Raw genomic sequence first — 22065 nt, 5'->3', positions numbered from 1 at the left:
CTCTATCCAAGTCTCTATCTTCATCACCATCACAAGCATCTCGACTCCGGGCGGGGTCCTGCCCTATAAACGATCTGGATCTATTTAGCCATCAGAGTCCAATCACCAGACGGCTTGTTTCAATTCTGTTTATCAATAAATTATGTTAAATTTATCCTAAAGATCTCCTCTTATTAAAATTTCACTCAGTGACATGGTCTTGGATTTAATGTGAGCAGTCACCCCTTTGTGCCTCTTGTCTGAAATTCCTTTTTAGTTTGTGAACAGACAGACATTTGGAGAATGTACGACTATGATAATGTTGTAGAGACCCACCCTTTGGCACATCCCAGCACACCCACTCACTTCACCAGATGCACCTTGTTTAGTTCTCTCACCTTTGATTGGGTGTGGTGCTTGTCCTCGATTGCAATCACCTGTCACACATTATATGTCACACATTATATAAGGACTGCATTCACTTTTGGCTCACTTTTTCTTCACTTCCACACGGGGCGGCAGCTGAGGTGAGGTTCTATTTGGGTTTTATTTTATGTATTGTTTAAGGGAATGAGTAACTTAAATCTGTTTTCCTGTTTTCTTTCAGCTGTGGCAGTCCATGTGTGTCTTTGTTTCCTTCCTTCTTTGCCTTATTTATTTGAGAATAAAAGGAGAACCCTGAGAATAATTCTGAATTAGATGGCTGCTTTTTCTTATTCTAACCGGATGAGCCCATGATGCTGATTGCTTCAGCCCTGAACCTTCCTTCCTTCAAAACATGGTCCTCCGAGCCGGAGCAGTGTTAGCGTCATGGATTCAAAGCAGCCATTGACTGAAGGTTTGAGAAGATCCAGTCGTGATAGTCGACCTCCTGCCTACCTGCAGCAGTATGACGTTCAGTATCCTGGAGCTAGAAGAGCTACATGTGAGACAGAGAGCCAAACTGAATGCCAGCATAGTGACAAAGACACACATGGGCCGCAGGATCCTGTCGGAGAGTCAGAAAGACAACCAGAGACATCCCCTGCTCCTTTACCCACCAACCAAGATGAGGTCATGAGGGAACTCCTGACAACAATGAGGGAGATTAGGCAATTTATGATTCAATCATCTCCTTCCCATTCTCGTAGCTCCAGATCTTCCATTCGCACAGTCTCATCTGATGGAATCAAAGCTTCTGTATGCAGTTTACGAGCCAGTCCTCAAACACATCAACGACATGAGCAGCTCCCAGTGATTGATACAGTAACCTGTCAATCACCCTTCCAGCCCCCGCAGATTAGCCGTCAGTCTGGCTTAGTTACAGCTGCCAGCCCTCCTTTACCTAATTCAACAATACTAGATGCTGCTATCCCTTCAACTGGTTTGCCTAGACCAGTCCTTGCTACAGAAGATGAGACTCCCTTTGATTTCCTGGCCTTATCACGGCAGGATCTCCACCAGATCTCATGTGTTCAACCTGCTGTTCCTTTAGCTGAAGACCCTGTTCAACCTCTCATTCGCATATCTGACCACAAGCATTGCCCTCCTCTAGAGCAGCAACCAGCTACATCCAATGCCTCAACACCACAGCACTTTACAGGAAGGGCCAGAGTCGTCTCTATTTTTTGAGGCGACTGAGGTCCTTCAACATCTGCCAGAAAATGCTGAGGATTTTCTATGAGTCTGTTGTGGCCAGTGCGATCCTCTATGCTGTTGCATGCTGGGGGAGCAGGCTGAGGGTCGCAGATGCCAACAGACTTAATAAACTGATCTGTAAGGCCAGCAATGTTGTGGGGATGGAGCTGGACTCCCTCAAGGTGGTGTCGGAGAGGCGGATGCTGTCCAAGATAAAGACAATGTTGGATAACACCTCCCACCCACTCCATGACATGTTGGTCAGTCACAGGAGCTCGTTCAGTGAGAGACTGAGATTACCGAAAAGCACCACTGAACGACACAGGAAATCATTCCTGCCTGTGGCCATCTCCCTGTACAACGCATCCACTTAACACACTGTTTGCTGCTACAGCTACACATGTTTCTTTTCCAACTATTTATTTATAAGTGACTTATGTATGTATGTATGTATATATATGTATATATTGTACTATTCTTAGTTAGCGTATTGTCTGTCTTGTCTTAATGTTGGTTTAAAATGGAGCACTGTAACAAAAAATAATTTCCCCCAGGGATCAATAAAGTATTCTGATTCTGATTCTGATATGACCAGAAACCTTTGATACCTGGTACTGCTAGCTCGGGTCACTCCTCTAGCACGAGAACACATGTATATAAGCTTGAAGGTCCTTCATTTCCAGACCTTAGTAGAGAAGACGAAATGCAATACAGGATGTTACGGATGGCCCTTACAAACCTTCTTGATCCTCATGAGACAGAGCACTTCAAATATCACGTCCTTCTTGATCACCTCAAAGTAGACCAAGCTAAACGATTAGCTCTTGCCTTTTCCTACGCTCCTGACCCATACACACAAGCCATCAAAGCCCTTGATGAGCGTTATGGGCAACCAAGACAGCTGGCATTGAAAGAGCTAAAGAATATACTGGAACTGCCTCCTATCAGAGCAGGTGATGGTCAGAGCCTTGATAATTTTGCTCTTCAAGTACAGGCTTTAGTTGGGTTGCTTAGCACTATGGGAGAACAAGGACGTGCAGAACTAGATTGTGGCTCCCATGTCGATCGCTTGTTAGCGAAGTTGCCTGCAGAGCATTTCAGTCGCTTCAAACGGCATGTTTACAGGGAACAGGGAGAAATGACGTATACTTTGCCTTTGTTCTCATCCTGGTTGCAAATGGAATGCAAGTGTCAACCAAGGAAGGCCAGTCCTGTTTCATCCTTCAACCAGCCACGACCTTCCCGTAAGTACACCTCTCCACTTACAACAATATTACATGGGGCAAATACATCTGATGATCCTGTACAGGCAGCACAACCCATCATAACTAAGGCAACATGTGCATATTGCCGCTCACCTGAACACCACATTAGTAAGTGTCCCGAGTTCATTCAGAAGACAAAGGATGAGAAAATAAACTGGATAAAAGCAAACAAACGGTGTTGGCGTTGTGCTAGGACTCATCAGGCCGCAAAGTGTGACCTGAGGAAAGCATGTGCCACCTGTATGGGACTACATCTACAGATCCTATGTGATGTAAATAAGAGATCTAAAACTGAAACTAATCCTGTAGTGAGGACACTGTACTTTGATAGACCTAGTGACTGTCCTAGTGTCCTTTTAAAGGTTGTGAAAGTGCTCCTGCGAAACGGCAAAAGAACCCTTGAAACATATGCAGTACTTGACGATGGCTCCCAGCGTACCATTCTTCTGACATCAGCTGCACAGCATCTCAACCTAACTGGGGAAGCAGAGAGATTATCACTTAGAACGGTCCGTCAAGAAGTTGAAACTATTCATGGTTCTTCCGTAAGTTTCAAAATCTCACCCATCGCACACCCAGAGAAAACCTACACAATTAATAATGCCTTCACTGCAAGTCACCTAGCACTTTCAGACCACACCTACCCTGTATCATCTCTCCAACGGAGATACAAGCATCTTCAAGGTATCCCATTACCCATTATTAATAAAGCAGCGCCACTCCTGCTCATAGGCTCAGATCATACTCACCTCATCACGCCTAATGCTCCATTGAGGCAGGGACCATATGGGTCTCCTGCAGGAGTTAAAACCCAATTAGGATGGACACTTCAAGGTCCGATCACAGATTTTCAGCCCCAGAGCAGTACAGAGCATGTGCAGTGTTTGTTCACATCTCTCAGTTCATCTGCAGATGTACTGCGTTATCATGTTGAGAAGCTATGGCAACTAGACACTTTACCTGAATACAGTGAGAAATCTGTGATCCGATCAAAGCAAGATCAACTGGCACTGGAACTCCTTGAACAGGCCACAAAAAGGGTTGAGATCAATGGTGTTAATCGCTACGCCACTCCTCTTCTTCGGATGGCAAACTTTCCTCCTTTGAATGTCCCTCCAACTGTAGTCATGTCTAGACTCCGCAACACTGAGGCTCGGTTAGCTAAAGATCCTGACAAAGCCATGTCTTACAAGGATCAGATTTTGAAATTGGAGCAGGCAGGCTATGTAGTCAAACTTAGCCCGGAGGAGATGCACAATAGCAAAGAAACCTGGTATATTCCTCATCATATGACAAGTCACAACAATAAAGATCGCATAGTCTTTGACTGCTCTTTCACATTTCAAGGTCAGTGTCTCAATAAGTACCTATTGCCAGGACCAATCCTAGGCCCAACACTTCTCGGTGTTTTGTTGCGTTTTAGGCAACATTCAGTGGCAATAAGTGGCGACATCAAAGGCTTGTTTCACCAAGTCCGTCTTCTGCCTCCTGATAAACCACTCCTCCGATTCCTGTGGCGTGACATGAACAAAGCAGCTCCCCCTTCAGTGTATGAGTGGCAGGTACTCCCCTTTGGTACGACCTGCAGCCCTTGTTGTGCAATCTATGCACTGCAGAAACATGTGAAGGAATATCAATCTGACAAAGATGTGCAGTCTTCAGTAATGCAGTGTTTCTATGTTGATAACTGCTTGCAGAGTTTTCCATCAGCAGAGTTAGCTCGAACACTCCTAGACAAATTAAGAAACCATCTATCAGAAGGAGGCTTCGACCTTCGCCAGTGGGCCAGCAATAATCCTGTTGTGATTAGCCATCTACCATCTGAGGTAAGAACGGCAAGTAATGAACTTTGCCTGACTGAAGACAAGCCATCTGGCCCACATGAACGCACATTAGGATTATTGTGGAATTGTGAGATTGATTTGTTTGCCTATAAATACAGAACTCTAGCCTCACACCCCACCACAATGCGTCGTATCTATGCAGTACTTGCTCGTCTGTATGACCCATTAGGCTACTTACTCCCATTCACAACACGCGCCAAAACCTTGGTGCAAGAGCTATGGAGAAAAGAGAGAGATTGGGACGACCCTTCCCTTCCACACGACCTCTTAGAGGCATGGAAGTCCTGGGAAGAAGAACTTTGTTATCTCCCACAAATTGCCATCCCACGTTGCTATACTTCTAAGGAAATGGATGTTTCTACCACAGTTCGAGACATTCATGTCTTCTGTGACGCTTCAGAGCGAGCATATGGTGCTGTCGTATATTTGAGATCAGATGATCTTGAAGGCCATGTAGAACTGAGTTTCTTGTTAGCTCGCTCACGTGTTGCTCCTAAACGGCATTTAACAATACCCAGACTGGAGCTATGCGCAGCCCTACTAGGCGCACGCCTCTGTGAGCTCATACAAACAGAACTCACCTTACCAGTCAGGACTACCACCCTTTGGTCTGACTCGACAACTGTACTTCACTGGCTTCAGTCAGATTCCTGCCGTTTCAAGGTATTCGTAGGAGCCAGAGTCTCAGAAATTCAAAACCTCACAAACAGCCAAGACTGGAGATACATCAATTCAGCCACAAATCCTGCTGATGATGTTACGAGAGGTAAATCCCTGAAAGAGTTCCTTAGCTCAAACAGGTGGACCGAGGGTCCCTCGTTTCTGCATGAACCTCCAAATAACTGGCCCACAGTTACAGATCTCCATCCTGATGATGATCAGACTGAGTTAAAGAAAGCCTACTTCTTTGGTATTGTCAGTATACCCTCCCATACATACACACCCAGCTTTAGAACGTATCAAGAGCTATTGGATTTCACGGCTCGTTCACTCTCCAACCAAAAGGGTAACATTCCTTCTGCAGCTGATTATCAAACAGCAGAACAAGAAATCCTTCGTCAGGCACAACTGGACAGTTTCAGCGAAGATTTAGCCCGTTTACAGTCAGACAAACCCCTCTCATCCGACAGCCGTCTATTGTGTTTGTCACCAGTGTTGTGCAGGAATTCTGGACTTATCCATGTAGGAGGCCGACTACGGCAAAGCCCAGACTTGGAATTGAATGTCATTCACCCAATAGTACTTGATCCTGCTCATCCAGTGACCAAACTGATCATACAAAATTATGATGACAAACTGCATCATGCTGGTTCAGAAAGACTTTTTGCTGAACTACGTCGGAAATTCTGGATTCTCAGAGGAAGGGAAGCCGTACGCAGGCATCAGTATAGCTGTGTCGCATGTCAGAAATGGAGAGCACAGCCCATCATTCCAAAAATGTCAGACTTGCCTGCTGCTCGTCTTAGGTTATTCAAACCACCTTTCTACTCCACAGGAATAGACTGCTTTGGACCATACAAGGTCAAGACCGGCCGCAGATCGGAGAAAAGGTGGGGAATAATATTCAAATGTCTCACCACTCGGTGTATACATCTTGACCTCCTAAACAGCATGGATACAGACTCCTTCCTCATGGCCCTCCAGCGATTCATTTCTCGACGAGGAACACCCCTGGAAATTATATGTGATCAAGGAACTAACTTCAAAGGAGGAGATAAGGAACTACGGGCAGCTTTTAACAACCTTGCTCCGACTCTACAGCCGGTCCTGATGACTAAAAGAATCCATTTCAAATTCAATCCCCCGCATGCACCCCATTTCGGTGGAACCTGGGAGAGGGAGATAAGTTCTGTGAAGAATGCTCTGAAGAGAACCATTGGTGCACAAATGGTCACTGAAGAGGTCTTAAGAACAGTCCTAATTGAGATTGAAGGCATTCTGAACTCAAAACCCCTAGGCTATGTATCCTCAGACATTGCGGATATTGATCCCATAACCCCAAACCTTCTCATTATGGGCCGACATGATTCGTCACTTCCCTTAGTATCCTATTCTGATTCTGACCTCCTAGGTCGACGACGATGGCGACATGCACAAATATTGGCAGATCACTTCTGGCGGCACTTCATAAAAGACTATCTACCATCCCTCCAAAGAAGACCCAAATGGCAGAAGGAGAACCCAGATCTCACATTGAACTCTGTTGTCATGATTATGGATTCACACCTTCCACGTGCCCTTTGGCCTGTAGGGAGAGTGACACGCTTGCTGAAAAGCCCAGATGACCGCATCAGAACTGTGGAGGTCTTAGTACAGGATAAAATCTATATCCGCCCTGTCTCCTGTCTGATCCCCCTGCCCCCGCTTCCTGACGAAGATCGATCCTGACCATATCAACATATTTCTCTCTAGAAAATATGGGGGCGGCTGTTGTAGAGACCCACCCTTTGGCACATCCCAGCACACCCACTCACTTCACCAGATGCACCTTGTTTAGTTCTCTCACCTTTGATTGGGTGTGGTGCTTGTCCTCGATTGCAATCACCTGTCACACATTATATGTCACACATTATATAAGGACTGCATTCACTTTTGGCTCACTTTTTCTTCACTTCCACACGGGGCGGCAGCTGAGGTGAGGTTCTATTTGGGTTTTATTTTATGTATTGTTTAAGGGAATGAGTAACTTAAATCTGTTTTCCTGTTTTCTTTCAGCTGTGGCAGTCCATGTGTGTCTTTGTTTCCTTCCTTCTTTGCCTTATTTATTTGAGAATAAAAGGAGAACCCTGAGAATAATTCTGAATTAGATGGCTGCTTTTTCTTATTCTAACCGGATGAGCCCATGATGCTGATTGCTTCAGCCCTGAACCTTCCTTCCTTCAAAACAGATAAAGTCTAAAAGGTTGAGCTCAGGTACAAAGCAGAGTTAATTGTGTCACTGCCTGGGGCTGGGACAGGTTTAGAAACACAGTCACGCAACCTCGAATCGCACTACAAATTCTTTATATCACCTTTTATTTAGACACATAGCTGTCACTATTCTGTACTTTAGTTTAGGCAGGAAGTTATTTGCATTCAGATTTTCCATTGTACTTTAGTAACCAAAGAGAAACACAGTGATTGAATGATTTAGTTTAGAATTTGAATTGGCAACACTGATAAAACCAGCATTTTGCTTCTATTAGTCTTAAGTCAGTTTGTGATTCTTGGTAAATGTTTGTGATTCTTATATCTTGTGTTTGAGCAATAAATATTCTTCCTAAAACCAACAACATCTGATATGTCTTTTCCCTTCACCCTAGTCAGTCAAAGTAGATAAGTAAAGAGGAGTGTCACAAGGAATGCAGTCCAACCAATAAAAGCCTTTAGGGTGAGGTTCACCTATTTCCAGGGAAATCGAATCATGAAGTGTGCAAAGAATAACAATACTTTTTTTTTTGGCAGTTCTGCATCGCTATCATTCCCAATTCTGGGGTGATCCAGCCATAGTGTATGAGGTGCAAGAAAATAAAATGAACAAACGCGATTTTTATTTTTTTTAATTAAGTACAGCACCTTTCCAGACATTGCTTGTGGTGTCAAAAAAAGGGAGAGCTAAATACAAAAAAAGTACAGTTAACTAATGCTGACACTGACAATACAAAGAGTCTTTCTCCATCAGTTTTGTGTGTATATATTGCTACTCTTGGTATGTCTGGATAAGACCCTGACAAACATTAAAAAAATAATCAAAGCCACGATCACATAGCCAACCGGCTTACTTGTTCCATGTGTGACAGGGCTGTAGTATACTGTAATGCAATGTATGGTAAACTGTATAGGGTCCCTTTCCTTTCATCCAAAATGTCTACCTACTTAATTTTACAGAGGTAAACTGATCCATTATCCAGACTGAAACCAGCATGGAGTGGTTCAGTGAAGGTTGTGTTCACGGTGTACAGGTGGGTAACTGTATCAGGAGAGACTTTAAAGAAGGACAAAATCCCTGCCGGCCAGTCCAGGTAAACTCCTATGATAGGACTATAAAGTGCTGCAAAGTTTATACAGGAATTGTTATGATAAAAACAACCATCATTCATCCAGCACCAAGACTTTTCATTCTTTCCCAATGAATAGTCAGAGGCAAAGTCTCCCTCCCGGTCAATGCTTTTATATGCCACTCCAACGTTAGCATGAGAACACTTAGCCTCCCAGTAATGGCGACCTGTCAGACCTTCTTCACAGAGAACCTGGAGGGTATTAAATCTGTCTGGATGATCAGGATATGGTTGCTTTTCTGGGGCATATTCTGCCATTCTGTTCTCCTTGGTTAAAATAATATTCACACCTGCTGTGTTTGGGTCAAGTGTTAGGTCACAGGCAACTGGAATCAGAGCATGCAAAAACAATTAATTACTTGTAATAGTAATATTATGTAAGTATGGTTCTTCATCTCTGGTTATTGTATCATCAAACTTTTAAAAAAAAGCTAGGTTACTTAGTATTTATACATTTCCCCAAGTCCCTGTTCATACAATTGACATGCTGTGTAAACTGTTTACGTGAACATTCATTTTGCATAGTTCTTTCCTGGTTGTTATTCTTGTTGTTTTACATTAAATGTTTTAACTTTGATGCATGAGGAATGTGGATTGTATCTGATTGCCCTTATACCAGTTGAGTTAACAGATCTGGAATAAATGAAAGCCGCTTTTATACAGAACATTGTCCCTTGGCCACAGAAAAAGCTCTAATTTGGATATGACTTTAAACTATAGACTATCATTGATTAAGCACAAGGCCGCATTGGACTTTACACTTTCGTGATGTAGAAAATATTATTTATAATAAATCACCATTGTTCATTTTTGTATATTCATCCTGATTTGGAAAATGTTTAGGGACTTGTAAACACTTGCAAATATAACTGCATGGATGCAAATCACATGTAGCATGTAACATTTCAGGAACAAGAAAAGGTTTTCTTACACTGTCTCAGCAGCTTCAGGTCAACCCAGCATTCTGCGTTTTGGTCCACACTGATGGGAATAATGATAAAAATCAACTTGCAAACATTATTATAATATTATCAAGTATAAAACTGTGTTTGTTATTGGTTTTCCATACTTGAGTTTTTCCAGACTGCAGCATGAATCCCTCTGTTTTTCCTTCAGCATCTGGACTATGTCATCAGTGAGATTATTAAAGCTGAGGTCCAGATCTTTGAGACTGCAGGGTTTCAAGTTTAGAGCTGAGACCAAAGAGGAGCCTCCATCGTCTGTCACTTTACAAAATGATAGCCTACAGAAAGCAAACAATGAGTGGTAGATGCTCTCATCAGTGCCAAGTTTGACTTTCTGTCATAACACAAGTGCCATTTCATAGCTTTTTCTCAGTGTCCCTTTGGACAGCACTTTGTGCCTCTCACTTTTTTTGAGTGATATCAAATGATTAGATTGCAAAAATTATTGCAAAAAAGTGTTATGCTTAAGTTCAATAAGGAAGACCTGCAGTCACACATCTGTCTGCTTCCCATGCGTTTGGTGGCTAATCTAAGCTTACGTCACTTTCACTTTCCCACGCTGTCAAGCTCATTGCGACATTACAGACTAGTCCGATCATGTTTCTGCGCACCTTCTTGAGGCCAATCAGCCTCAAATCCACGTACTTAACTGAGCAAATTTAACTGAACGTTAAATTAGCTGAATTCTGTATATCAGTAAATCATGTTCAGTTCCTTCTAATTATCTCTCATTTTTGAAATGCAACTCAACTGTACCGTATATTCAGTTTCTCTTTTTAAAAAGCATGACCTTTTGTCTGAGTTATTTTTTGTACTAACCTGAGTGTTTTTAAACCTGTCAGAGTCTTGTAGGTCATTGTAGCTCAGGTCCAACTCTTTCAGGTGGGGAGGTCTGGAGCTGAGTGCTGAGGCCAGCATTTCACAGCCTTTCTCTGTGACTTTGTTGTGAGTGAGACTGGATGGAAAATGTTGCGATACAATAATTACCAAAATATTTGAAATAAATGAAAGAAAACATTACTGTGACAATAATTCTCATTTTTCCTCATATACAGTTCTTAACACATTTATTAGACTGTGTGAGAGGTTTATGCCACAGCTGCAGTGGTAACTATATCTTTATTAAAAATTATAATCATATCTTTTTTAATGCTTGTGTAATGGTGTAATCCACCAGTATGCAAAAGCACTTTAATCAAAATGACATTTTAATGCTAATATACAATCATTGCTATTATCCATGAATTTAAAAACGACCTTATTTTTTTTTTTTTCTAATTATTGTGCCATGTTACAATTATTACTTGCATTTCTGAACAGAAAAATTGTTTTAGTTATATGTCGATATTATTTATTGTTTTATGACAGGTAGTCTAATAAATTTGCCAAGTGCTGTTCAATTCAACAGCACAAGATTAGAATGACAATCTTTGTTTTTCATTCTAATCTTGTGTTGTTGAATGATAAATAAATTATATTTATGATATTTATAATAAATAAACAGATTTTTCCTAAATAGTAACACTAGAAAAAACAAGTTAAATTTCCCCACTGAGAATCTGTTCACCAGCATCACAACCATGATACTCCATGTCAAAAGTACTTAGAGTTAAAATATTTCAAACTGAGCTTTCTTCCTGTTGACTAAACTTTAATAATACCAATAATTACTTTTTAGTAAAGAATTTTACCTTAATGCCTCCAGTTTACATTTCGTGCTCATCAGCTCTGCTGACAGTTTCTTCATTTCTGAGTCTTTAAAATTGACGTAGTTCAGTTGCAGCTCTCTCAGATAACAGGTGCTGGATTTAAACGCTGCCACTAACTCTTCACAGATTTTCTCAGGCTTTGGATTTCGGTTCAGTCTTTTGTTGCAGAGAATAAAATTGGATTGTTGTTTTTATCTGGCTGAAATTTTTCAGAGCAACTGAATTTCTGACATATGAGAAAGCCAAAAAATTAGATGAAGAATAACATATAAAACGGACCTGAGCTTCTCCAGTTTCTGGGATCTTAATCCAACTGACAGCACAGAACATAGTGAGTCCCTCAGGATGTTGCCACTCAACTCCAGTTCTCTTAGATTTGAGATTACTGATTGGATGGCTGATGCCAAATCTTCAGCCTGTTGTTCTGTGAGTTCTTCACCAGAAAGACTGCAAGGGTAAAGGACAATAGGTGAAAAGATCCACATGATAACATTCACCACTATGTCAGCTATACCTGTTCACAAATCTAGTCAACCAGTCACACAGCAGCAACCCAGTGCAATTAGGCATGTAGAAACAAGATGTCCCACTGAACTTCAAACCGAGAGTCACAATGGAAAAGAAAGGTGATTTAAGTGACTGGGAATGTGTCATGTTTGTTTGACAAGACACTCAGATTCTCTGTTAGTACTAACTACTGATTAGTTAATACTAATAGAGAATCATTTAAACACCACAGTCTACCTGACCATGTCAATTCCTTTGTAACCATAGTATACACATGTGTATGGTTACAGGGGGATTGTCTGGAAACAACAGTTTCAAGCAGGAAACCATACAAAGCTCTCTGAAGAATGTTCCCAGAACCTTGTTGAATCTATGTCATGAAGAAGTTAAGAAGACATCTGAAGTTAAAAGGTACAGCCCACTACTAGCCAGGTACACCTAACAAAGTTTCCAGTGAATATATAAGCACACTGTTCAAAAAGCACAAAATCATAATAAGAAATGACAGATCGTACAAAAAAAAGAAAGAAAAAACCCTCAAAATGATAATTTTACCAACCTTAGAGCCTCTAGTTTACACTGAGAATATTTTAGTCTGTCAGCCAAGATTTCTGCACCTTCATAGTCCCTGCTTAGAAATGTGTTATTGACTAGGTGCAGCTCAGTTAACACAGAGTGTGGTATGCAAAGAGCTGAAGAGATCGTTTTATATTCCGAAACACTAAGATCCAAGCCTGAGATTCTGCAAAAAACAATTTGATTAAATTAAATTAATTTTTTTAAAAAGATCATTGTGCAATGTAGAGTTTTAAAGGCATGTAGATCATTTGCTAGCATATATATATATATATATACATATATACATATATATATATATACGGTGAAAATACGGTATTTGTTGTCTAATCTGAAGAATTTTTACAGTAAAAATGATATAATTTTTTCCAACTCAGCACTAGAAACTGTTATGGTTCAAAAATATTGGAGATGGACACCAGAGGAAAAACCCACAATAACAACACTGGTCCGGTCGGGTTGAGTCAAACGATGATTTAATGATCACACACGTGGGAGATGGACACTGTATGCAGACAGTCTCAGATCTCATCTCAAAAAACACATCTCCATAGTTTTATGAAATCAGGGTATTAGAACGCCCCCTCATGCGTAGTGACAGGTGTAATACAATCAATGTTGACAATTTTATTTAACACAAAGAATAACATTGTCTCCTTCCCGAGGGCAGACGCTAACTGCCCCCCTTCTCCTGGAACCGTCTGTACCCTGCTGAGACACAACATGGCAGCTACAAGGACTCTTTCATTTATTAAGACCATCAGTGTGTATTGCTCTAAATCAAGTATATAATATTAAATGAATATTGCTGGATCAGCTACTTCTACTTAAAACATATTAAAACATGACTAAGCACAAAATCACCAAGAATGACATCTTATAAGTGCTGTGTAAGCGCGTGCGGCCTTCCAAGCTCAAAGCCTTTGCCCTCCATAGATCAGCCAGACTCGCGCTGGCTGTAGCTTTTAACCTTTAATTACCTTGAGCACAACTCTAAAATGAGCAACAAACTGCAATGTGTATGGAATGATCATGGTTACATCTGCAATGGAAAATCATGTTATTATTCTGGTACCTGTAAGAAAGATCAAATTAAAGTTATCACCATCACTGTAATGCAAAGAATAATGTAAGATCAAAAACTTCAATTCATGCTTAATGCAAAGCTGGTTATATACTTCTAATGAACTAATAATGGCATATTAAAATATTAAATGATAATGAGAAAAACATCCCCTCCTTATTCTACAAAACCTGTGCTCAGTTAAATGGTTTTGATTAATTTTATTTATTCTATATGGGACAGTAACATGGTATGTGCACAGTTATTCCCACTAATCACCCATAGCACTGAGCACCTAATTCTAAGGCCTCAATTCCGCTGTGTTTTCTTTCTGTTTCATTTTAAACAGCTTTTTTTATTTCACAGTGCCAGACAAAGCAGCAAAGACTGCAAAGACTCCATTGATCATAACCGTAAACTATATTTCACACTGTAGTCTTGTTATGACTCTTCTGAACTGGCATACCAATATATCAAAGTACACTGACATATGTTAGACCTACAGTTTCACTGGTGTTTGTCTGATAGATTTGCTTCACTATAGACTTACCTTGCCTTTTTGCAGTTCCTCACAGCTGGAAGAAGTCTAAAGATACCTTTTCCTGATGGTCTGTATTTCTTGAGATTGAATTCATCCAGAGGTGTGTTTGACATCAGAATCAAGTCAGCCAAAGCTGAACACTCAACAGGAGAGAGCGGTGATTCAGGAAAACAATTTGGTTTCAGATACTTACGTACTGAATCATGTAGGGAATTGTCTTTCAACTCAGTCAGGCAGTGGACAAGGTTTAGACATCTTTCAGCTGAGCAGTCAAACAAATCTATTTCTAATAGACTTGACCGAATTTCCTCAATATTTGTTGAATGCTCTTCAGTCTGCTGAATCAGGCTTTGAAGTGGTTCTTCTGATGATTGTAGCGAAAAGCCAATAAGGAACCTGAGGAACATGTCCAGTTCTCCGGTCGTTCTAAGAGCCGAATTAGCTATTGTAATTTCAATCAGTTCATTCAAAGGTAGATCCACTGGATCACTTTCCAAGATAGTCTTGAGCTCTTCATCAGACCCTTTTAGCATGAAATCCTTGAGACTTTCAGAATCGATTTTTTTGTTTGCAAAACTGTGATATACAAAGAGAGCAGCAAAATACTCTTGAACTGTCAGATGCACAAAGCAGTAAAGTTTCTTTGTTAGGAACACACTCTCTTCTTTGAATATTGCTGTACACAACCCGCAGTAAACTCCAGCTTTCGTTATATCTATATCATACTTCTTCAGGTCTTCAGCAGTGAATATGATCTGGCGTTTTTCCAGTTGCTCAAAAGCCAACCTGCCTAATTTCAAAATGAACTCTTCATTTGACTTAAAAAGCTCTGCTGTATCAGGCTCTTCCTGGTCTTCCTGGTTGCCATATTTTTCATTAGCTATCGTCATCTGAATAAGAAGGAAGTGTGTGTACATCCCAGTAAGAGTTGTGGGTATTTTTTGGTTTCCATCTTTGGTGTTTCCCATTTTATGCATCAAATACTCAAAAACATGTACAGCAATCCAACAGAAGATAGGTATGTGACACATAATGTACAGGCTCCGTGACATTGTTATGTGTTCAATTATTTTTTCAGCGACTGCTTTGTCCTCAACTCTTTTTCTGAAGTACTCTATTTTTTGTGGATCATCAAATCCTCTGACCTCGGTCCACTGGTAAACATACTCACGAGGAATGCGTTGAACTGCTCCTGGTCTTGAGGTAATCCAAACAAGTGCAGAGGGAAGAAGATGTTTCCTGATAAGGTTGGTCACCAGAGTGTCCACTGAGGACACCTTCGTAGCATCATCCAGTATTGTGGTCGTTTTGAATTTCAGCTGAAGTTGACTTTCATCGAGACCATCAAAGATGAACAAAACTTCACGATCAGCCAAAGCTTTCGCAACTGCTATGGTTTTAAGTTCTGGATGGAATGTTTTCACAAGGTTCTCAAAGCTAATCTGATCATCTTGGACCAAATTTAGCTCCCTGAATGGAAACATAAAGATGAAGTCCAAGTCCTGATTGGCTTTTCCATCTGCCCAGTCAAGGATGAACTTCTTCACAGAGACAGTTTTTCCAATGCCAGCGATTCCCTTTGTCATCACAGTCCTGATTGCTTTCACTTCTTTGTCGTCTTGCTCATGTTTAAAGATGTCATTACAGTTGATTCTAGTACCCTCAACAGTTTGATTCCTTGCTTTATCTTCAATCTCCCAGATCTCATGTTGTTCATTGACATGTTCACTCTCCCCTTTTATAATGTGAAGCTCTGTGTAAATTTTATCCAATGATTTTTCCTCAATAGTAGTCTTTTCAGTGCCTTCTCGCTGCCGCTGACACTTCTGCCTCAGATATTCTTTGTTCTTTTTGATGACCTCCTTGATGACATCTTCTGCTGTAGGTGAAGAGGAAAAAGAACAATCTTATAACTATCATTATCCCTGGTCTAGTTCCAGCATTAGATTCTTTTTAAATTTCTTGTTTCTTCCAACAAGTCTGTTTGTTGTCTGTGTGGACTCTATTACTCAACTATTTATATATGTATATATGTACAGTGTTGAGTTCTTTAAAGTAATGCAGCATGTTATTTAATTACTAACCAGAGGACTTAGTTAGTTACACAACTGTATGCAAATGTACTGTTTACAAGGTCAGGGAAACCTGAAGACTGAAGAAGTTACGGGTGATGAAATGTTTCTCCCGCTGAAAACGCTTGGTTCAGATGAACAGAATCAACTTTCAGTCCATAGACAATTCCAATTGATCGCCACTATTTCTCTAGACACTTCAAGCCTGACTGCTCATCACTGCCTTTGTTACCTGTTGAAGATCAGACTTTGGGTGCTGGGCTGGGGTTGGATTCAGTTTAAAATTACTCTGGGTTTTTGACTAGTTGGGTGTTAGCATGCTGTCCTTGTAAAGAACCAAAGTTGTGTTACCAATTATGCATTTTTTTAGTCCGAATTATAGTTTCGACTTTACCGTTGCACTTTTGTCCTTTTGGGCAATACAAATTAGTAATGTCCATATCGCCACTTCTCAAAAGCTGCATTGATATACTTCTTCAGCATTTTCCTCCCCACGCATACAAACACAAATCAGCTGATTGTAGCGCAGGAAGGACGCAGGAAAATAAACATCTGATTTTTTTTCCTCTCTACTGTAACTGTTGTGTAATTACTGAATTTAGTATAGTAACACGTTAACTTACTCCATTACTGAAAAATCCAAAGTAATTACAGCAATGCATTACTTTATAACTCGTTACACCCAACAATGTGTATCCACGTGTTCAGCGTTCAGGCCATTACACACCGAACACGTGTTTTTGCATAAGATTTGCCATCTGAGAACCTGTGAAACTAATTAAGTCCGTCCTGTTGTTTCTAAACAAAAAACAAAGAAATTCTGGGTTCATCCATTTTTTCTGAAAAGGCAGTAGCAGGGGCAAATTCATGGTTTGATCGAGCACTTGAATTTTCATTACACCACTATCATACATATATTCGGTGTCGCTGTTTGAGCTCTTGTTAACAGAGTTGGGACCACATCTTAGAAAGCAGAGAAATCATTTCAGAAAGCTGAGTGACCCGGAGCAGCTTGTAGCTGTGTGTTGGAGGTACTGGTGTGCGTTTTGTGCTACAACCACACCTATAGCCAAATGCAGTGATCTACTTGTTGAGATCAGTTTACTTGGATCTGAAAAAGTGAGCTTGGTTCCAAATATGCACTAAAGTATCTGAGTCTAAAACATTTTTTTAACACAGAAAATATTTCCACAGATTTTATGTGCTTAGATTTTATGCAAAAATCTTACTAGCTAGCCTTTAGTTATGTATTATCCTTTAACGTGGCAAAGTATAGAAAGCCTTCTCAACAACTTTTGCAGAATTATCTGCATGTCATAGCTATCTTATATTTTATGCATTAAATGAAAAACAAAAGAGATAACAGGGCAGTTGAAAATGTTTCACCCAAACACCTTACATACTTTCACATGTCTCCGGCTGAATTTCTTGGAGGCTTCTGAAGAAAGCAGATTTGACTTCTTGAGTAGTCAGGGCGTTGTAGAGTTCCCTCATCTTGTCCTGGCTTGTTGTTGCAGCATCAATTTTGTTGTAGGTCTCTTTATGGATCATTTTTTGCTGTCTCATTTCATCTGCTATTGGCATCACTAAAGTGACGCTTTGAATGAGCTTAGACCTGTTGCTGTCCACCCAGTCAGCTTCTTTAAAAAAACACAAATTAATTGTAAGAGACTGCATTTTAATGGGTATTTTATGACCAGAGTTTGTCTTAAAATTATTAACTTTAACTCACCATTTTTGTTGCTGAAGCAAGGACTGACAAAGGACAGAAACAAAGTTACTGTAAGTGGTTAATGTGTAAACCATATTATGTTTTAAAAGAAAAGGGTAAGAGTTGCATCTTATATTTATGTTGTTACACTGATTGTATATTCGGGTTTTTTTTTTTTAATAAAATCAGTGTGATAATAAAAGACTAAACAGTTTTTTTATGAATGAAAAATAATGAAATCTCACCTGAAGGTGTTACCTTCAGCAGTAGGACAGTAGCACAGTCATGTGCACTCACTACAGTTGTTTTTTCCAGATGTTTCTTCTGCATGTCTGGATAAATGCTCTTCTGCTTCCTTCAATGCAGTCCCCAGCCCCTGCACAGACGGCCGTCTTAGGAGGGAGGAATTTGCTCCACTTTCCTCTGTGCTGCAAACAACCTTTTTCTTTTGGTCAGATTTGTTGTTTTGCCTTTGACCCCTCCTGTGCGTAGAGCATTGGCTGCCCATGTTTGTTCTTCTGTGTCAGCTCAATGACTCAAAGCGTTTAAGTGCGATCTAGGCTACCACGCTCTATCGCATTAGTGCTGTGGCTTTACAACCGCATCCGGTGTCTGTAAAAGTAAAAGTAAGAAAAAAAAATGAAGCATTCAGAGAATTAATGATCATTGACATCTAAGATATTTGATTGGGTGAATGTGATATGTGGTTAATATATTTATCTTACCTTTGTGTTCGATGTCCTGTAGTAGCTGCAGTAAATATGAGAGTTGGCTGGGTGAATCTCTCTCTGTTCACTTGATCGTTTTCACTCTCTCTATCTCTCTATCTCTTGCGCTCTCTTTTTCTCTCTCTCCCTCTCTTGCTTTGTACATTGTGTAAAGAATCAGATACAATGTAACACCACCGGTTTGGTGAGTTATTTTTTCTATGTTCAGATAGTAATAGCAAACACGTTATTAATTTGTTAAGGTAAACCCATTCACGGTAGACTACTGCCAGTTTTAAAATGTTTAATTTACCTTTATTAGTGTCCCTTGCATTTTATATGTGAAGAGTAACGTGCCATTGAAATAAACATTAAAGCCATTTTTGCAGCTGTGCTTCTAAAATGTGCATGATTTCAGTGTGGCCTTTTGTCTTAAATGTTATTTGTACAAAATAATAATAATCCACTCATTCACAAAGCTTTTGTAACCTATAAATTTAAAGTGTCAAATACTTAATTTGTGCAAGTGTAGCTTCTCATGTTGCTATTTAATGAGAATCTTAATCAAGGTAGTAATAAAACCAAATGTTGGCTGTTATGTGCCAAGAGATGTGGCTTTGCTTTTGTGTTCTATTTATTTTTTAAGGTGTCAAGCCGCCACCTATTGGCCAATTCGAAGTTGATTGGCATGTGTCTGTTGGCTGGTCTGGGCCCAGTTGGCCAATCACACGCCGAGGATTACTACAAATGAGCAGCCCCTGGCCAGCTGGTGACTGCTGGCGGCTGCTTTGACAAACATTCGTGAACAGGCTTCTTTATATTGTGTGTGGTGGGAGGCTGGACAGGTAAGCTGGGGTACCCTATACACTGGTTGTAGGTTTTACTCTGTTAGTCACACTAGGTTATGCGGTTGATGCCACTCTTGTATGTTTTCACTGACCTTTTTTTTCGAGTAGCTAGGTAGGCCTTTTGTTTTGCACTTTTTCTTTTAGTTAGGCCCTGGAAGCTATCGACCTCTTTTTGTTTTATTAATTTCTTTGATTTGGATCAACCGCCCAGTAGGGCTGCTCGATTATGGCAAAAATGATAATCACGATTATTTTCACTGAAATTGAGATCACGATTATTTGACGATATTTATTTAACCCTTTAAGACCTACTATAGAACCAAGTCCACCAGAGCTTATATTATTTTTTTTACATGCTGTAGTGCCATTTGTGGGAGCATTTCAAGTTGCTATACATCAATACAACTGTTATAGCCCATATTTTAATAATATGTATGCATTAAGTCCATAGTAATTACATAAATTGCAAAAAAGTGCAATAAACTACAAAAAAAATTGAAAATCGCTTTTGTTTTGTTTACATATATTTCTACTTGGAGAAATTTAAGAGGCTTATCCCTCAAAACTTTAAATACAATAAAGTTGCAAAAAATAGTTTCCCACCACAGGAAATTTATTTTGAGTGTCTTCATAGTTTTATTTTGGAGATACAGCAATTTTTATATACTGCAGGAAAAACAAAAAACAATGCTATGATGCAAATTTGCAAAGAAAACAGCATGTGCATCATTTCACTGTGGGAAGTGTTACGAACAGCTGATAGGAACGGCAAAGCGTGTTTCTGGAATATTATGTTTTTGTTCCTGCAAGCGCTTTTTATGCAATTTTTGCAAAGCTATATGTGGAACGAAACCATGACCGAGGACAAGCTGATGGCATCAGATGTAAGTACAACTCCTCCGGTTTCATATGCAAAACAAATTATTGCGCTAGCTTACACGGTTCAGGTTCTACAGGGATTTAAAAATAGTTACGCAAAACGGAGCGTGCTGCTCTGACCGGCTTTAAAGGGTTAACAATGACTTTAAAAAAATAATATAAAATAGTGTGCAACACCACTGAAGTTTTTTTTTTTTTTTTAAACTCTCTTTTCAACCAACGGCAGTCACTCTCCAAATAACTTCTGCTTAGCTTTCCGAGCTTCCCTCGGGTCCTCTTAATCAGCGGTCTCCAACCTTTTTTGCGCCACGGACCGGTTTATGCCCGACAATATTTTCACGGACCGGCCTTTAAGGTGTCGCGGATAAATTAGGGAGGGGCTAATAATCGGCTCAGTCATTTTTAATGATCGTTGAAAGCCCAGATCGTAATCATGATTAAAATTCGATTAATTGAGCAGCCCTACCGCCCAGTCCTCCTCCCCCACTTCTTTTCTGTTGTTAAGTTTGACTATCCAGGCAAGCAACCAATAAATCCTGCCTGATACTTAACTGTTCTGTGGTCTTCCTCCTTCATTGATTGTGGTTGTCCAGTGTTGCTGTCTCCTTCCTACCTTTGCCTCCACCATGGTGGGGGGGACGTAACATGGCTAAGACAGACTGTCTTAGCCAACAGACTCCAGCTATTTTTTAAAGAGAAGCAACCTCTAGTGGCCAGGGGACTAACTGCATGGAAAAACCAATACAATAAGAATAAATACAGTACACAGCTGTACAGAATAGAATAAAATAATATACTATATACAGTAGAATAAAATAGAATAAAAATATACAATAAGATAAAAATAGAATACGAATGCTATATACAACTGAGTAAAAATACAACGATGCCAGAAAAGATTATTGCACTTAGTGTTATTGCACATGTGTGGATGTGTGTGTTTGTTCAGTTAAAGTCTTTGTTGTGGAGTCTGACAGCAGTGGGGAGGAAAGACCTGCGAAATCTCTCCGTCCCACACCGTGGGTGCCGCAGTCTCCCACTGAAGGAGCTGCTCAGTGCTGTCACAGTCTGCTGCATGGGGTGGGAGATGTTGTCCATCAGGGATGACAGCTTAGCCGCCATTCTCCTGTCACTCACCACCTCCACTGGGTCCAGAGGGCATCCTAGAACAGAGCTGGCCCTTCGGATCACCCTGTTCAGTCTCTTCCTGTCCCCAGCAGAGATGCTGCCGCCCCAGCAGACCACACCATAAAAGATAGCAGAAGCCACCACAGAGTCATAGAAGGTCTTCAGGAGTGGGCCCTCCACCCCAAACGACCTGAGTCTCCGCAGCAGGTACAACCTGCTCTGCCCTTTCCTGTAGAGGGCGTCTGAGTTATGAGTCCAGTCCAGTCTGTTGTTCAGATGAACACCAAGGTACCTGTAGCTGTCCACAGCCTCAATGTCCATACCCTGGATGTTCAGTGGTTGCAGTGGAGAATGCTTGTGCCTGCGGAAGTCTACCACCAGCTCCTTGGTTTTACTGGCGTTGATCTGGAGGTAGTTCAGCTGGCACCAGTCCACAAAGTCTTGAGTCAGTCCTCTGTACTCCTTGTCGTCCCCATCAGTGATGAGGCCGACTATTGCAGAGTCATCAGAGAACTTCTGCAGGAAGCACTGGGTGGAATTGTGGGAGAAGTCTGCAGTGTAGATGGTGAAGAGGAACGGAGCCAGAACCGTTCCCTGTGGGGCCCCCGTACTGCAGA

The 22065-nt window shown here is 40.7% G+C and overlaps 1 protein-coding gene across 1 annotated transcript; it reads right to left on the bottom strand.

The window, feature by feature from the left end:
- Positions 1–8250: 8250 nt before the first annotated feature.
- On the bottom strand, positions 8251–20967 carry LOC147332283 (NACHT, LRR and PYD domains-containing protein 3-like). The gene is made up of 12 exons (XM_086290784.1): positions 20934–20967; positions 18132–18144; positions 17908–17930; positions 17579–17815; positions 14113–15982; positions 12483–12665; positions 11696–11863; positions 11399–11572; positions 10459–10662; positions 9812–9985; positions 9674–9723; positions 8251–9068 (listed from the first exon to the last, which is right to left on the bottom strand). Exons 1-12 carry the CDS (start codon positions 20965–20967, stop codon positions 8557–8559), a joined length of 3642 nt encoding a protein of 1213 aa, XP_086146910.1. The 3' UTR covers positions 8251–8556.
- Positions 20968–22065: the final 1098 nt, after the last annotated feature.

This window comes from Aulonocara sp. 'chitande type north' Nkhata Bay, linkage group LG4, assembly GCF_057382095.1.
Source record: "Aulonocara sp. 'chitande type north' Nkhata Bay isolate Kocher_YH1m ecotype deep benthic linkage group LG4, A_spYH_male_GT1.1, whole genome shotgun sequence".
NCBI lineage: Eukaryota > Metazoa > Chordata > Actinopteri > Cichliformes > Cichlidae > Aulonocara > Aulonocara sp. 'chitande type north' Nkhata Bay.
The sequence above is the reverse complement of the archived record's forward strand: the minus strand, read 5'-3'. Positions and strand labels throughout refer to the sequence as shown.

Coding starts and splice junctions, on each gene's coding strand:
- LOC147332283 (XM_086290784.1), bottom strand. CDS start 20,967: ATGTTACGTCCCCCCCACCATGGTGGAGGCAAAG. Junction 9,724..9,811: donor TGCAGTCTGGAAAAACTCAA/GTATGGAAAACC, acceptor TATTCCCATCAG/TGTGGACCAAAACGCAGAAT. Junction 9,069..9,673: donor CCTGAAGCTGCTGAGACAGT/GTAAGAAAACCT, acceptor CTCTGATTCCAG/TTGCCTGTGACCTAACACTT.